Raw genomic sequence first — 17,988 nt, forward strand, 5'->3', positions numbered from 1 at the left:
TACACACCAGGATCATCTGCTGGGCCGGGGCTGAGACAAACTGAATTCAGAGTAACATATCTTACGGGAGAGGAACGAACAACGAAAACCACTTCTTTGGAATTCTTTGCTCAGAGGAATCCATCGTTTACCTAGCCGTACGTGTTTGTCAAAGGAAGCTCCTTATCTAAACTTAAGTCAAATTCGAGTACTGAACAGAGATGAAACATGTAAATATACTGGCAACAAGCCGATGAACTTGGCAATGAAGATCAATTATTCCTTCAGCGGAAATAGTTAATTAACAAGAATTCATTTTCAATAAGTTGCTTCCGGGCCACTAAGAGGTGACTGGAGGTTAGCGAATGGTGGTCCGATAAAAGACTTGAAAACGTCGTAGTGCACGCAAAACATCGTTCCACTTAAGAGGTATTTGAACAATTGCAAAACCCCAGGAGATGTTATTACAAGAGTCAAATTAATCAGACGTTTCGGTAACCTAAACCGATTGTGAGAGAAGTTTTAATTTCTGCGAGAATGCAGCCGGTTACTCGCCAACTTCTTTGGCATTCGGGTTTTACTGGTTTTCCTGCACTGTCATGGTTCTCACGATCACGTTATGTACGCTTTGTTATATAATTGAACACGGTCACGTTCTCTTTCACGCCTCTTGGACTCTGTTTATTGTTCAATGACTACTGTTTTCTGAAACAACACACAAGATAAACAAAAGTTTCGAGTCCCTCCCTCGCCACTCCTCCATCTCCACCCCCCAGCCTCAGTCCCCACTCTGACAACTTTGCGACTGATGACTGATCCATTACGCTATGCCAGATGGATTTCCATCGCGCTCCCGTTCATGGTTTCACTTAATGTTGTTTTAGCTTGTGATGTTAGTTCAGTCAATTCTAGTGCTCTTTTCAATTTCTGACTTCATCTGTTTCAACCATCTGTACCAAATGAGAACAAATGAAGGCGCAGTCATCGATCTCGTATTAAAAATACCGCTATTGCAACTTAACATGTTGAGCCGCGATAACATAACTTCTGAAAGTCTTGAAAAGCTTATTTCAAATAACCTGAGTGATACATTAAGGTGAGTTTGGAGTGGCTTGAAGCGATTTATAATCATAAGATTTGACTCCTAAAACGGCATACATAGTATTGATATACTGTTACATATTATCAGATCTTCGTAGGATCATTACAGGCCTCCTGCAGTGTTTCTTTTAGGTCTTTAGTGTTTCAGACCCAAATAACGTCTGCAAAGGAGACTTAGTTCAGGTGGCTCATAGAAGTTTCAAGCATTTTTAGCGCTTCTTTTTTGACGATTTTGATGAGTCAGTGCTGCGGTACTTTCTCAGTTAATGCTACAACAATGGCATCAAACAAAGGACCAAACATTGGTGACAAGTTATGATCAATTCCTTGCCATTTCAAGTTACCAAGGCAACTGTATGACGTGTTCAAAAATATCCTTAATTTTACCTTAGAGTGTTTTTAACTAAAAAACGAGGTTTGTAACCCCATTTTTTATGACAGAGTTGTAATCAGCCAAGATCATTCAAGAACCATCTTAAAATGTTCAGGAAATTAAAGCAGATGTGATCTCTCTTAAAATTAAGGGTGTTTTGCTAATGCTATGATAATCTAATTAACCCTTTGCAATGACCACTGATTTCATTACATGTAAATTATATGGCATTGATTAAAAGAGAGTGAAAGTTTTGATACCTAAAAAACGGTTGGGAAATGCTTGGAACTGTTGTGAGTGGTTACTTAGTGACATGACATAATAAGAAAGCTGATATCACATCTGAGTGTTTTTCATGCTTTGCCTGATTGGCTTGGGTAACAAACTTTCAGTCATGCAGGAGCTACAGCTCAACATTGTTCATGCAGAATCAGGAGGCTAACACCAAAGACAACTTGCCACAATCAGTAATTGTAAGATGCAACGAAAGTTTGGTGACCAGGTTTTAACGTTCAACTTGTGTTGTTGTCACGGGCAACAGGCTGCATTTCCACTGGTAACTTGTCGGCCTTTGATGTCATTGGCAGCAAAGCACCCGAAATTGTAGCAGGCAATATATTTGTTACCATTGGAAACGAGGTAAGTTGCCCATAGCTACAGCATTTTTTTCACCAAAGCTCCATCACGCCTAACTCAACTGATAATCATAGTCACTTGCCACCGTGAAAAATGAGTGTCAGAAAAGACAGCAAGGCAAAAATGCCACATTCTGGCAAATTTCCAAACATTCCTTGAATTGTAAGGTACTGGCATTCTCATCAAAAAGTCATTCTAGGGCATTGTAGTCTCCTTTTCAATTCTTTGTAGCTAGTATCAAAGCGTTCCGTTACTTTGCGCGACAACCAAAGTAACGGAAAGCTAAGAGCACTTGATCCTTATTTTTACTGGTCTGTATTTGCTGTCATTACTTCTTTGGTAATATCTTAGTTGTTTACTAGTACAACCTAGTATAAGCAAAGTAAATTCCAATCCCCATATGCGGTCGCTAATTTAGATTAACAAAGTAAGTTAAGTTAGCATGTGTGTGCGATAATTTGCAGAGCATGTATAAACCGTACCAGCCTGGCTGAAACATTACGTGTTTTATAATATTGCGGTTGTGCAGTATTGAGAGTAAAAAAAAAAGAGAATAAAATGAGAAACAAATTTAGCTTACCTTCGACTACGTGTTATGTAAACTTCACCGTAAGACAAAAAAGGTCCCATGCACCTTGGTCACGTCCCATGACAGCATATCCATTAATCAACCAAAAATGGCTTGAACTGAATACATTGTGAACAAGTCATCCGTGGAGCGTTGCCTCCGACGAGCTATAAGCTCTAGTCATCTCTAGTTCCCCCTGATGGATAAGATGTTTGCACGTAAGCATCAATCAGCTTCAATCGAAAGATAGGATTCAGTACTTTAAATAGTGTTAAAATTCTCACGACATTGTGAACAATGGGCGACATACTTTATCTTCATCGATTCTGCTTTGCTAATTGGCCCTCTCTGTGCAGAATTTCCTCGAGCCAACAATAAACGGCCACCGTAGACCCACCGCTCTTTTCCGCTGTCAGGCCGCCATGTTTGATTTCATTTGCCGTGGACACGTACTGCGTCAAATCGTCTCTTCGAGTTATGTTCGGAAGCGGAAATAAAACGAACACTTTCCGAATTAAAATTTGGCTTGTCGTGGACTGCTTTTCACTTTCTGTTGCACTGACTTTTTAATATTTCGCGCCCTTCTTGTGAATATCGAATCAAAATCTTTCTTTAATTGAACGTGTACTATAATATCGCAACTGAAAAATTACTAAGAGCAAGTACCCAACCAGCAAAAGCGCTTTGGTTAGAATCCTTTTACTTACCGGCCAGAATTTTCTTTTTCATTCAACGCAAGCTGTACACGCAACTTGAATGTTAAAAGCTAAATTATAACGGTAGCCGAAAACTAAACGATGGGAATTTTCAAAAATCTAAGAAAAAAAAAACTTACATGTAACGGAGAGTGCTGTTCTGAGCTGCCGAAATCGACTTTTCGCGGTACGTGAGCTCTAGAAAGGATCTTACTGACTAGGCTGGTTGCATACACGCAGGAAGCGCAGTAGTTTTTTCTTGTTTTCAGCTGATTTGTTCAAGTATGTTCTTCATATTGTCGTGACCTACTAGTTTTCACCCTGATAATGTTTTGTCCATCCTTGACAGAAAATACACATTACAGACGTTGGAGGTAGCCAAAGAGTTGTGGACTGCAGACCACGAGTAAAATGCAGACTGGGGGTAAAATGAAGACTGCATACTGCATACTTTTTAAATATATATCGTGTTATTTCCATTATTGAGTTCTAATCGTAAAACAGGGTTATTAATGCCACATTTTAGCAATCGGAGTGAAAGTCTGCACTCTGGTTAGCTTAAATATCACTCATGTTAGCCTTAATAACCGTTCCGGTTAGCCTTTTTGCGGTTCGCTCTGCATTCTGCAGTCTGCATTTTACCCTTAGTCTTGCCTACTCTCGGTCCGCAGTCTGTAGTCTGTAGCGCAGTCTGCGGTTTACACTTACTGCTCTACACTACACTTGATTTTTGGCATGAGAGTACGTAATACATCCAGTGACGTTACAAGGCTGTTTAATTTTGGGCGCGCCAAGATTGCCGCCAATTTTAGGCTCAAGCAGCCACTTCAAACGGCTGGAAAAGCAGTTTTCCCTCACAGTTCGCAAAAAAAAAAAAAAAAAAAAAAAGTCGACAGAGTTTTTAGGTGAGGTTCAAACTTTATTATTGAGCAAAAATCTCAGATTCGAAAATTTCTTCTCAGTGGCCGGCACTCTAAAGACCCCTTTTATAAAGCATGTTAAAAAATAGCCCACAAACACTACGCACACTCACTGGTTAACAATCGTGTTTCTAATAAGGACGGTCCCTACTATATACAAAGATTTTTGCACCAGATTAGGACCATGTGGAAAAAGTAGATCTTTGCAAGGGTTATTGGAATCCACAAAGAAAAATGGGGGTTAGCCAAGCATTTTTAACAGATAATTAGCCTTGAACCTCAACAAAATGTTGACATCAGCATTTTTCTGAAAAAGGAAGAAAAGGACATTTCTTCACAAAATCTCCCTACAGAAAGGCAAACACATTTATAAAGATCTTAAAAGTACTTGGTAAAAGGTAACATAAAAACCATTTTTGGTATGTTTTTAATAACAAAATGGTTGTAACAGCGCTTTTAGCGTCTCTGAAAGCCTTCCTCTGGTTCAGCGAAAATACAGTCTAAATAGCTTTTCCTCACAACCAGAAACTAATCACGTGTTGAATAGGCTTGCCACTTCCATTTCATAACATAAAATGAAGGAGTAAGCACGCATTTTTTAAAGTTATTCATCTTCAGTTTTTGAAAACTTTTACTGTTACATGTACCGTTACATTTTTTCCTGTCACCTTCCCAGTAAGTAAGATACTTGCGTCTCTCGCACTTGTTTTGCGCGCACAGTACGCCATCTGCAGGTATATGTTTACAGTTGGACTTCAGTATAATTTTCGACAGGAACAGCTAGTTTTTCAGCTGGAAGCCGTTGACAGTTAGCTGTTAGCGATACGCTGCTATTCTGGTATTCCCGGTTTTAGAACAGGTTAAATAGAAACGGAACAAGCACGAGCTGTTGACGTAATGATGGCGCAAGCAAAGAGAATTTACATTTTGATGATTAAAGTAAACGAGTTGTTTTTTTTTTTTTGTTCTAGTCGCGGAAATTTCTGAAAGAATTAGAAAACATGTTCTCCGTGTCAGATGGTGATAGATAGTGAGTAGCGTAGCAGTGTGCTCTTGTTCACAAAATGATGGCCGTTTCTTGGCGTTTTCGAAGTGTCTGTGAAGAGGATTTAGATAAAGTTTGAACGACGAGTAGATTTACACTAAAACAGTTAGATTATTCGCTCTCTATGCGTGACCCGGGCTGCACCCTCGTCAACTATCACGCGATAGAAATCGAGAGCGAATAATCTAATTGCTCCCACAGCATTTCTCGTTCGCCCAAACTTCCATTCATGTTTCTCGATAGAAACACGGTACATGTTTTCCGCTATTTCTTAAATAAAGGTACATTCCCCAGGTACTTTCGAACCGACAGTACAGGCAGAGATGATCTACAGAAACTGAAACTAGGACTGAAACAAGCAAACAGGTGATTACAGATAACGATCCACGGACAAGAAGAAGACAAAGAACCACAAAACCTGTTTTTTTTTTTTACATGTAATTTTCTGACCGTAAGTCGTTTAGGGGACATTTACAGACTTGTTTCCATAAAATAGTAGTGTAGCAATCTTAACGTGGCCAACAATCAGCTACAAGCTAGCCGAGCCATGCTTCTCTTTATCAAGAACGAGAACAAGAACGGCTGCCGAAGGTTATCGGACTTTTATTGAATGATTCCCTTCAAGTAGTTACTGACCGGCTAATACTGCGACCCAAGGATCACACCAGCAAAGGTACGTTATTGACTTTTTACGACGAAATTATGCGAGTTCCAATTTCCTTCCGGTCCGACCCGGGGGGGGGGGGGGGTGGTACTCCCAGAAAAAAGTGGGTGGGGGTGTGCGGCCCTCTTCCAAAAACCATGATTACCCAATTTATGTCCAAAATCTGCGATTTTTCCTACCCGATTTATGACCTGGCCAAAAATTCGATACCTTGACCAAAAATGAGATTTATGACCGTTGCGGCTGGCACAATTGACGAAGGGCTTTTGTTGATGGTCTCATCGATAATGATGAAAAACTACAATTAGCTTCCTCCTAAAAGACATACTTAATTCAAGTCTAGGGTGCAAAAGCCATACCCTATTTATGACCAAAACGGCTGAAAAACCATACCCTTTGGGGCCGCACATATCTACATCAACCTCTCTTCTACCCGCCCACCTGGAGCGGGTAGAAGAGCGACCCTGACTATATACCTATATAGCCCATATAAGGGAATACTCCCCACCCTTATGGACTTCCGGTCCACATTTCCGTCTTCGTCTAATAATATGCTGAATTGCGAGACACTTTCATTCGCCAGTAGTCAACCATTACGAATAGATAAAAACCCATTATGCGGATACATCAAAATTTGCGTTTACATGTCACGTTAACAAAATTCAAAGTTCGTGACTCAGTTTATAGAGTTGCTATGACGAGTGTTCCCCTTTTCTATCTGCTTGGGATGGGGCTCCTTCAGACACTGATTCTTCTGAGTGTGCGTGTTCAGCTTTCCTCCGGAGAGTTATCATTGGGACCCCGAGATACCTACGGTGAGTGAAATGATATGGGAAATGTTCATTTCGCCTCGGAGGTTCAAAAACTTAACGTTGCTTGAGTAAAATTTGCGGGTATTCAAACCGCGAGTTGATTATCAAATCAACTTTATGCTATCGGACATCATCACCAACCGAACCATTACGGACATCATCACCAACCGAACCATTACGGAAGTTGGATGTTGTTTGTGATTACTAATTTAGCTGGGCTCTCCGTTGTTTTCTCGTGTGGCAACAATGCAAAGCTCTTAATTTCACTGAAAAAAATGGTTGCCAGGTGACCTTTTGGGTCGTCTCAGGCGACCGGACGAACACTAATCAGTCGATTTTAGCTCTGAGATGTCCCAACGTTGTGCTGTTCTTGAAGCGGTCAATGTAAAACGAAGACCGTCCGGGCTAACCCGATTAATATTCAGGCTAACCGGGAGCGCAGACTGCACTCCGATTAGCGTGAATAACGCCTAGGTTAGTCTGTTTACGGTTTAAGCTCTTGACATTGGAAGCAAAACGACCATACAGTCTGCATTTTACCTTCAGTCTGAATTTTCCCCCAGGTCTGCTGTCTGTAGTCTTCGTTTTAAAATATGCAATTTTCGGTTCTGTCCTCGTGTACCCGTTCACAAGAACCAATACAAAAGACCCAACAATGTTCAACAGCGAAACAAAGGTTCGTAAAGAAAGGAGTACAATGGTTACTCCCTCTGTGTACTGGTACACCAGGACACAACCCAATTTTCCGTGTTCGTTTATGATCAAGATCACGGCGTGTGAGGTTCTCGAACTCAGTTAACGTTCCTCCTATTAGGAGCTTCACGAGGTCCTTCACAGCAAAGTTCCGAAAGAAACGAATGCCCGCAGCGATAAAATTTCATTGTTGATAGCAAATCTCAAAGTAGCGACACAGAAAACAACGGCCATCCGACTTTAGTGACCTCAAATTCGGATCAAACGTAATTTGACTTGCTTAACCAAAATGATCTCATAGTTGGTTCTTATAACCTTTATTTACGCTAACTTTCATGGAATTGTCTGCCTTTCTATTTTGGATGTTTTTTCGGTTGTTCTTATCTTGACAAGTCAAGCAATCCATTTCGCCGATAAAAAAAAAAAAAAACTTTGTATACATTCGTACAAACATTGTCACTGTACAAATAGAGTGGAAGCTCTCTTACAGGGCACTCTGGTAAGCGGACATCTCTACTTCAAAAAGGCCGGTTTGAACTCCCATACAAACGATGTATTTATTCATTTCCGTAAGCGGACGTGCTCGTAAACTTTGTTCATTTTTGTACAAATATGTATTGTCGCTGCACGCACAAATAAACACTTTCAGAAAGGGCGTATGAATTTGAATAACAATACTTTGTACATCCTTAGCCTCGTACTTATGTTTCAAGACAAAGGATTTTTCACATGAATGCGAGGCTTAGGATGTCAAGACAGTATTTTTATTCAAATTTAGGCGCTATTTATGCAAAGTTCCATAGTTCCTTTAATTCAGCATATTTCAAAACGCACCTTTTATCACGTTTTTGAATTAATTTCTGATCTGAGCTTGTAAACAACTTAGTTTTTATGGAAGAAGGCGTAACTAGCATTAAAGTCAGACTGCCAAGGAATAACAATGTAAACTTGGAAAGAATATGGTTTCGATACTGCTTGCTCGATCGAAGGAGAAAATGCAAAAGAAATTTTTATCAAAGGAAACTAATAGCTCAATGATATTCTTGGACTACACGTGCACATTACATCATACTATATGGTTCATGACCTCTGGAATTGAATGAACAGAAAAAAGATCGCCGTCTGGTTAATAGACCATTTTACAGTTGTCTGCTCAGTGACCTGGCCTTTGTATGGCAACGAAGCAAGAGTTGACCTTGTTTTGATACAGACCTCACTGCTTTTGTCATGTAAATGCACCTAGTTAGCATCCGAACAACTTGTTTTACACAGCAAAAGCAGTGAGGTCTGTATCAAAACAAGGTCAATTCTAGCCTCGCTGCCATACAAAGGCCAGGTCACTGAGCAGACAACTGTAAAATGGTCTATTCCAGTGCATGATTTCATGATTGCCATGTGTATAAGGAATTGTTACTTAAAGGAGCTCAGTCAAAGCTTTTTGAATCATTTTGGCCACGTACTGAAAATCAACTTTAAATTGAAAGAAACTTGAAAATAGTATTTTTACTAAGATAGAAAAACATCGAAGAGCTAATAATAAACCATGAAGGAACAAGGATGGTTAAGGATCCAGAAGATTACGAACTTGAAAAATTTAGCCTACTTTTTTAAAGATGCACAAACCGTGACGTAGGTCCTTTAATAAATCTATGAACCAAATTTCGTCCATCCATATGGATAGCAGAAACGTACGTGTTTTCCTAACACCAATTGATACAAAATGCCAGGTGCCCCTACGCGAAGTCTTTCAAATCTCCGTAAACAGTTTAGACTAGTTAGACATCAGCATTGAGTAATACAAAATTATCTCCTTTCAGATTGGCAAATCTTCGTTGCCAACGAGGGCTACGATTGTTTGAAACGCGTTTATAAGGATGGCGAGTTTCCCATTGTCACCTACGATAAGACGTTTACACCCGACCAAGAAAGGGAAGTTCTCCTCGACATTTACACAGCAACAAACGGCCAGCAGTGGTACAACAATACCGCGTGGAATAGTTCAACAGCTCACTGTGCCTGGTATGGTATCACGTGCCACGACAACACATACGTTAAAACTATCGTATTGGCTTACAACAACTTGGACGGTTCTCTTCCTTCAAATTTGTGGAAGCTCCGGAACTTGATGGCATTGTGCACTCCTGGCAATCCAAGACTGAGGGGACGCATTGGTGACTTTTTGTTTGGAAATATGAGCAAACTACTCACCGTCGAACTCAACGCAGCCTCTATTTCAGGAGATATTCCTCAAGATATCGTCAGGCTGGGAAATCTACAGAACTTCCTGGGCTGCACCATGCACGGTGAGGGGTTCACTGGTCGTTTGCCAGACGACATAGGAAACATGACAGAGCTACGATTACTGTGTCTTGGAGGAAATAACCTAACCGGACAAATTCCAAGAAGCATTTCTAGATTAAAAAAGCTCTACTATCTGGACCTCCGAAACACACCTGATATGATGCATGGCCATCTAAGTGACTTATTCTCGATTTCTTCGTTGAGTTATTTGTTAGTGTCTGGGGTCAAATTAATTGGCAAAATGCCTTCAATGCTGCCAGCAAAATTACGAAGTCTCGTTCTTCCTGGAAACAACATTTCGGGCCAATTTCCCCAAATAATTCCGGAAATTAACAACCTTACGGAGCTAAATGTGGCAAACAATCAACTGACAGGAGATATCCCTGGTCAGTTGCTTCTTTTTCCAAATATTGAAATGATCGATTTGTCGCAAAACAAGTTTTCTTCAATTAACAAGGGGAAGCCGTGGTCAAAAAATGTCAGCGCAGGAGTTAAATGGCACGTTTCGCTGGCAGGAAATAGAAATTTGAACATTGAATTGACAAGCTTTATGGAAATCTTCTCCAGATTTGTCAACCATCAAGGAGGTCCATTAGTTTTAAACTTGAGCAATTGTGACATAGAAAGTCCTTTGCCCGCAAACTTGTTTTACTTTGGAATGAATACCTGCGATTTACATAAAAACAAGTTTTATGGAAAGATACCGGATATTTTTACCGACAAATCCATCCTGACTTATTTTGACATCTCCTCGAATAGCCTGTCGGGAAGCTTTCCAGTAGGGATCCAAAATCTCATCGCCCTACAATATTTGGATATTTCTGGAAATCCTTCTATGCGAGAAGCAACTAGAGCATCGTCGCTCGTCTTTCGTCCTGACTTTTCAAGAATGTTCAGACCACCTCAAGCAGATAACTTTACTTGTCCTGAAGGACGGCTCACAATAAGCAATGGCCGCATTCGACTGGATCCAACATTTTACGACTACAAACATTGCGTCTGCGATACAGGTTTCTACGGAGATAGCGGACTGTGCAAGAAATGCATGGATGGTGGGAAGTGCCCTCAGTTTGGCTTCACTGAATCAAATGATCTCCACCCGAACATCATGACATTGCGAAGTGGCTACTGGCCTTCACCCACTCCTAACAGTGCCACCCATCTGGCCAAGTGTCCCGTGTCAGCGGCATGTAATCCATCAGATTCCTGCACATGTCGCCTCGAAACCACACCAAAACACACAAACTCGTCCCACTACAGACCTTCAGTATCGTCACTGATCACAACATGCAATCAATCCTGCATCTGTCATCAAGGTAATACAGACAGGTTTTGCTCTCGTTGTCAAGACGGATTTTATAAACTTGGTGGACTGTGCTTTAAATGTGCAAAGGGCAACCTAATTTACTACTATCTGTTTATTCCTTCCTTTGCTGTGTCATTCCTTGCTTTACTTTGGTCATATTTTTACTTCGAGCTGAAACCAATCAAATGGTTTGCAGTTACGGCAACTCATTTTATTTTAATGTTAACATTAATGTTGTTGGAATTACTGCCAGCCTGGGTTTTCAAATTAAATCTGGTGATCTTTGTGCTGTGTATGACCAGTAGAGGAAAAGCCGCCCAATCTCTCATCAGCATCACAGTGTTTTATATCCAAACCATGGATTTCATGATATCCAGTGTCAATGTTTGGCCCAAAAAAGTCGTAGTGGCTCAGACGTACTTAAGTAGTTACTGGAACCTTTATTTTCCTTCGCTTTCCTGCGACTTACCTTCCTTTTTCACTCCCGTTGGTAAGTTTGCTTTTCTGCTTCTTCTTCCAGTTGCCTGCATGGCAATGATAGGTTTGTATTTCATCATTTTGATGACTTACGACAGGTTCCGCCCACACCAGCGACGCAAGGAAAACATTCATTTCAAATGTCGTCAAAGTGCCTTCTTTTGCCTTAACTTTAGTTACTTTCCTATTGTCAAGCAAACTCTCTCCATTCTACGCCCATGCCACGATGACCGTAATGTTCTTTACATGCCAAACTTTCCCTGGATTGAATGCACCTCTCACACTTATAAAACACTATCAGCCCTCAGTTTCGTCTCTCTTGTGTTTTATCTTATTGGGTTTCCCTTGCTTCTCGTTTATCTGATGGTTGTTTTCTTTCGAAAGAGAGACATCATGAGTCCTGAAGATCGCCAGAAACTTGATGCTTGGCTTGGTCCTGTCTATTTACCCTACAAACCAAAGTACCAGTACTTCGAGATTTTCATGCTTATTCGACGCTTGCTACTCGCCATAGCGTTATCTATGATTTCTTCTTCCTCTTCTTTGCAAACGTTTGTGGTTTGGCTGATACTTATGGTCTCAGCCATTCTTTACCTATGTTTAGAGCCCTATAACAAACGGCCCATTAACCGATGGGCCCAAGAGAATGTTTTCGAGCCCTTAGTGTTGTTCGTATTGTCCATGTCATTTATGCTGGTGAGGTTTTCGGCTTTGGACAGCTCCTACACAGTTGCATTCGTCTGGGTTGTGATGTGTGTCAATTCATGTGTTCTGGTCGTTCTAGTAGGTGCTATTTTGTATCTTCTTGTTGTCACTGGTAACAGTCGCGACAATGGCGATTCGGTTCGAACTGAAAATAGTGAATGCGATGCGAGTGCAAGAGAAGATGAAAGCAATAACGATGACGATAGACGCTGCTTGCTGCCTGTTAACGAGCACCCGAGTAACGTGTCTATGGATGACACTGCCTGAAGCGTTAGCCTAAAAAACGCTTTCTCTTATTTGAGTTTAAACTCAAGATAACGGAAAATAATTGTAAAGTTAGAGCTTAATGCCTATGTGAACGTTATTCGACATGCATGGAACAAGGTTTAAAGTATAACTTAAGGTTTTGTACATACTCATTGATGCTGGTTATAGCTTCAAAAGGTGCATGTTTATAACTTCAGACTCTGAATATATTTACATGAACCCAAAAGTTCACCATCGTCCTATCGTAGATGAAGGGAAACCAATTAAGAATCGTAATTGATGCTGTCAAACAAACAAAAAAATGCTTGTAAAGTAATAGGAATCCGTGAGGAAGTATGTTAGTTAACGCTTACCAAGTTCCCCGACCGCGTACAGGGGTTTTCTTTGCCAGTTTCTTCGACTTAAGCAGAAGACGTGGCGATAAAAAGCTCCTCAGGCACCAGAGTAAATCGAGCGGTTTTCATTTGAGTGTCGAAAGTGATTCGCGTTTGCTTGTCTGCGTTACCATACTACATGACTGGCTTGGGAAACTCGCGCCACTTTGTCGTCCCACCAGAAGTAGAACAACGTGACGAGCGTGACTCGCGGGCATATGCTTTCTCGTACTTCGCATCAGCCGCATGAAATTACTTCGGGTTTTGATTGGTTCATTGGATTGTTTGCGTCCTTTGTTATTGACTAGAGTTATATATTATTTTGGTTTCGGTTTTACGACACTCAATTGAGAAACGCTCTAAGGACAATTTTAATTGCCTAAATTCACCAAAAAAGGGGCAAATAAAAAGAAAACCGGGTCGCCTACGTTTTAAAATATTTAGCTCTGGTCTTTCTTAAAGATTTCAGCAAACATCATGGTGCAAGATATAATAGATATTTCGCTTCATAAATGAAGCGACAACTGCACATGTTTTAATTACAGTTTTAAGTAAATGCCGGTTGACCTGTTTTTCACCTTGTCTGTAAGAATACTGATATGACTTCCCGTCCACACTACGCCGGAAAAATTTGAAAACGGTGCCGTTCATTCCGAAGACGCATCAAGTGTTTTCCGTGTACACTACGCCGGAGAAATTTAAAAATGCAACAATTATCGGTCATTTCGGATTTGTGTTTGAGGAAACCTCTGGCAAGGAAATCACATCATGATCGCGATGTCATCGTTTTCGAAAAGCCCCGTTTTCAAATCGTTTTTCGTCCACTCTAAAGCCGCGGAAAGCTAGCGTTTTCACATTTCTCTGATTTGAAGAGCATTTTCGAAAAGCTTCGTTTCCGTGACGGATTAGTGTGGACTGTAGGCCTAACCGTAGAAAAAAACTGCGTTTTTAAATTTCTCCTGCGTAGTGTAGACGGGACCTAAGTCGAGAGGAGTGGAGTATCACACTTGAATTTGTGATGAGGTTCAATATCACTTGCTTTGAAATTGTTTGATTTGCAAAAAGAGTGAAGAAGGAAGAGTGAAGAGTGAAGAGTGAAGAGTGAAGAGTGAAGAGTGAAGAGTGAAGATTGAAGAGTGGGAGTGGAGAGTGGAGAGTGGAGAGTGGAGAGTGGAGAGTGGAGAGTGGAGGTTGGAGCGTGGAGAGTGGAGAGTGGAGAGTGGAGAGTGGAGAGTGGAGAGTGAAGAGTGAAGAGTGAAGAGTGAAGAGTGAAGAGTGGAGAGTGGAGAGTGAAGAGTGAAGAGTGGAGAGTGGAGAGTGGAGAGTGGAGAGTGGAGAGTGGAGAGTGGAGAGTTGAGAGTGGAGAGTGGAGAGAGAAGAGTGAAGAGTGGAGAGTGGAGAGTGAAGAGTGAAGAGTGGAGAGTGGAGAGTGAAGAGTGAAGAGTAAAGAGTGGAGAGTGAAGAGTGAAGAGTGGAGAGTGGAGAGTGGAGAGTGAAGAGTGAAGAGTGAAGAGTGAAGAGTGGAGAGTGGAGAGTGGAGAGTGGAGAGTGGAGAGTGGAGAGTGGAGAGTGGAGAGTGGAGAGTGGAGAGTGGAGAGTGGAGAGTGGAGAGTGGAGAGTGGAGAGTGGAGAGTGGAGAGTGGAGAGAGAAGAGTGAAGAGTGAAGAGTAAAGAGTGAAGAATGGAGAGTGGAGAGAGAAGAGTGAAGAGTGGGTCCGTATCAGATCGTACAGAGGTTCCGCTCTATCATTATAAGATTTGTGGGCTTAATTAAACGCTTGACCTTGTTTTACATTTGTGTTACTCACAACGTGCACTACAATCTCAAACTTTTGTGCATAACATCTTTATTGTCATTTTCTTTTACCCATGCCCTGCACGAGCCCTGTACTAGAATATACTAGAATAGTATAGTCCGTAAGGAAGGCCATATTTTTGTTGTCAAACGCCTCAAAATGCTTTTTAAAGGATTACACGAGTAATCCATGGTGTATGCTCTTGCAAGGCCTTTTCCTTAGTCGCTGCCTAGTTCTTAGCTAGGCCTCGATGTTTCGCCTCGGTCAATCGTTTTCGGGTCACTTAATCCGAGGCGAGGTCTGGGCCGTTCGTCTCGGATACGTCACCGAAATCAATTGACCGTGAAGGCCTAGGAGAAAGTCGTACAGGAACTAGGCAAGGCACGTCGAGCCAATCTCGTTCCTCGAGTCTTCGTTCCTTATTGCGCAAGTTTAACGAGATTATCGACTTTCCCCCGACTTTCGCTAATGCAATATACTTCCAATCGGAACCCCCCGACCATTGGTCAGGAGGATTGAGGACTCTGTGTAAGAGAAGAAGAAGGGAAAAAACCTTTTTTGCCGCAGAAGTATAAGGAAAAAGAATCGCCGCCCGTAATCGGGCTCAGAGGAACTTTGACGGAGTTATAAAACGAACGAAAATATCTAGAGGGTTGGTTCAGGTTCACTAATAAAAAAGAGTAATTATTTGACCAATGATCGTCAGTGGCCCAGAGTCTTCCTGGCTCGGGCAGCGGTTGGGTTGAGCTCGAGATTGCCGACAGTGCATGTTAGCCTATTAAACAATAAAAGACCTGAAATGTGAAAGATAAGCGAAGCAACAACATTGGTTAAATGACGGTAATTTGATATGAACAATGCAGCCCCCTGTGCTGTTCGGCAGGTCACACACGTGTCTGAAATGCGCGGAATAAAACGGGTTCTATCTTTGTCAAAGATCCGGGGTGAATTCCACAATATATTCACACCGATTACAATTACTAGCAAGGCGTTTTTTTCACCCCCCGTCAGCGAAACGGTAAGCAGTTGTTACCTGACGTATTTCTTTAACAGCTTCTGTACGTAAACAAAACAAGCGAGTGGCTCAATTGTTACATTTGTACTTTCAAGGTAATATAATTTTCAATTGTTTAGCCCTTGGAGAACAAAGGAAAACAAATGAAGACACTTCTTGTAAACTGTCGACAATGTTGACCATTTTACGAAGTCACACTCTCAATCTAGGAAATATTTTGCAAAATATATCTTTATTGGTCGGCTTTTGATACGTTGGAGTCTTTTGAATTTTGGGAAAATTTGATGACTCTGGTTTCACTTCTCTAGGGCTCAAAACAAGTACTGAAAACCACCTACAACATTTCCATACGAATGTTCATGTTCATGCAAATGAAACTCACTTTCACAAGAAAGGTTTTGCAGCAGGAAACGGTTAGAAACGGACAGAAAATGGTTTATTATTCGTTTGGATTTAGCCAGAGGCATTTGGGCAGGTGGAGGGCACGTAAGCAACGACAATAAAGCGCTTATAGCAATGCTTCACCTTTTGTTCTAGAGGTTCGAAATGACAGCGTCCAGTTCCAAGGCCTTTACGGCCCTTGTGTTACTTACTGGGGCCTGGATCTATGCGAGTGCCAGCGAAGTAGTTTTTCAAGGTAAGTAGTATACCAAACCTCGTTTTTAGGGGCCTCCAGGATGGGAAATACTTGTTGATTGAAAACCTGATTTTACCACGAAATATCAACCGATTTTTTTTTGTGGCCTTGGAATGTCACTCAGAAAGGTGAGGAGAAGTAAGGGGAAGAAAGCTCAACGATTGCAAGGTCTTCTATTGTGCAGTGTAGTAAACGGTCTTAGCCTTGAAAGCAAATCATTTCTATACGTTCATAGAACTTCGGTGTTTTCAGCAGTGAAGAAAAAAAAAAAAGTACTGAAACGATATTAATTAAGTTAATTTTCTCTTCTGGCAATTTCAATAGGAAACGATGATGAGGCATTCAAAACATTCCTTAACAATGCGTACAGTAACATACAAGTGAACGTCCAAAAGAAGGTCAGCGTGAAGGTAAAGTTGTATGACGAGCTGGCTAAGATCTTGGCGAAAGTGGCCTTTAACGATCCTTGCTACACTTTTAGAGTCGAGTTCAAGGGTTCCAGCTACGAAGGCCTGAAGATCGGCAAACCAGACGAGTTCGATTACGGATTGGTGAACGACAACTGGAAGGGTAAAATTTCCGTCTTGGTCGATGCAACCACACCCGTCGGGTTTGGTTACGCGGTTCAAAACATCGCAACCTGTCTGGACAAATTCAAGGTACCAGGCACCAAACGCGTCGACGCTAGCAAGGTCAGAGGTCATCTGCGCAATTTGGTGGAGGAGGCGATGCTCCAGCTGGGGATGAAGGGCAGGTTCGTGAAGAGACCTTGGGAAGGAGGGCCCGCAGTCACGTTTGAATTCGTTTCCGGCGATCCAGAGTTCCTCTACATAAGCATTGACTTGGCGATCGGGATCGATCTGCCGCACTGGCCTCCGGGAGCACGACCACACCCTGCAGGTGTCAAGAGCGCCAAAGCACAGCTTGTACCGAAAGTCAAGGACGAGAACTCCGCATTTTGGCAAATTTCCTTTGCTCAAGTCGAGAAGGCCATCATGGAGAATATCGACAGCGACGGCGGTTGTCGGAAAAAGGTCCTCCAACTGGCCAAGTACTTCAAGGGGAAATCTGTGGGAAGATGGCATCCACTGGCCTCGTACCACCTAAAGACCATCCTGCTCCATATGAATGACGAAAAGAGGCATTCTAAAGACTGGGCACAAGGAATGCTCGTACCACGCTTCAAAGAGTTGATAGACAGGCTTTTGAAGCGCCTACGAACTGGGATTCTCTACAGCTTCTTTATGCCAACACAAAACCTGTTCGAAGGGAAGCAGGCAGAGTTGCCAGGGGCTATAGTAAGTGTGAACGACTTCTTGAAGACCCTTCGGGGCAATCCACAAGCTTTGCTACAATAGAGATTTCAACTGTTATGTTTAGGAGACAAAATAAAACCACAGAGAACAATCTGAAGGCTTTTTGCTTGTGGTAGTACTTTTCTAGATTGTTACATCTGAGCGATTTCCCTCATTTGCTTCAACATCGGAGATTGAAATACGTATTGTCAAGTACCTATGTTAATGCTAGTTCTAGATAGATAGTTATAGGTGACTGGTTGTACGCTATTTTTGTGCTAAAACTGACACAGCAATCTGCTTCCGAATAAAACACCGAAAAGGCTCTG

The 17,988-nt window shown here is 41.7% G+C and overlaps 2 protein-coding genes across 2 annotated transcripts; both read left to right on the plus strand.

The window, feature by feature from the left end:
- Positions 1–6,062: 6,062 nt before the first annotated feature.
- LOC110069566 (uncharacterized) lies at positions 6,063–14,708 on the plus strand. The gene is made up of 2 exons (XM_089296272.1): positions 6,063–6,796; positions 9,304–14,708. The coding sequence occupies exons 1-2, from the start codon at positions 6,598–6,600 to the stop codon at positions 12,540–12,542; spliced, it is 3,438 nt and encodes a 1,145-aa protein (XP_089152398.1). The 5' UTR covers positions 6,063–6,597; the 3' UTR covers positions 12,543–14,708.
- A 962-nt stretch (positions 14,709–15,670) lies between these two features.
- LOC110069622 (cyclic GMP-AMP synthase-like receptor 1) lies at positions 15,671–17,777 on the plus strand. The gene is made up of 3 exons (XM_089295720.1): positions 15,671–15,730; positions 16,265–16,364; positions 16,689–17,777. The coding sequence occupies exons 2-3, from the start codon at positions 16,274–16,276 to the stop codon at positions 17,720–17,722; spliced, it is 1,125 nt and encodes a 374-aa protein (XP_089151846.1). The 5' UTR covers positions 15,671–15,730; positions 16,265–16,273; the 3' UTR covers positions 17,723–17,777.
- The last annotated feature ends 211 nt before the right edge of the window (positions 17,778–17,988 follow it).

This window comes from Orbicella faveolata, unplaced genomic scaffold, assembly GCF_042242905.1.
Source record: "Orbicella faveolata isolate gen_17 unplaced genomic scaffold, um_ofav_v1 contig_26, whole genome shotgun sequence".
Classification (NCBI taxonomy): Eukaryota; Metazoa; Cnidaria; class Anthozoa; order Scleractinia; family Merulinidae; genus Orbicella; species Orbicella faveolata.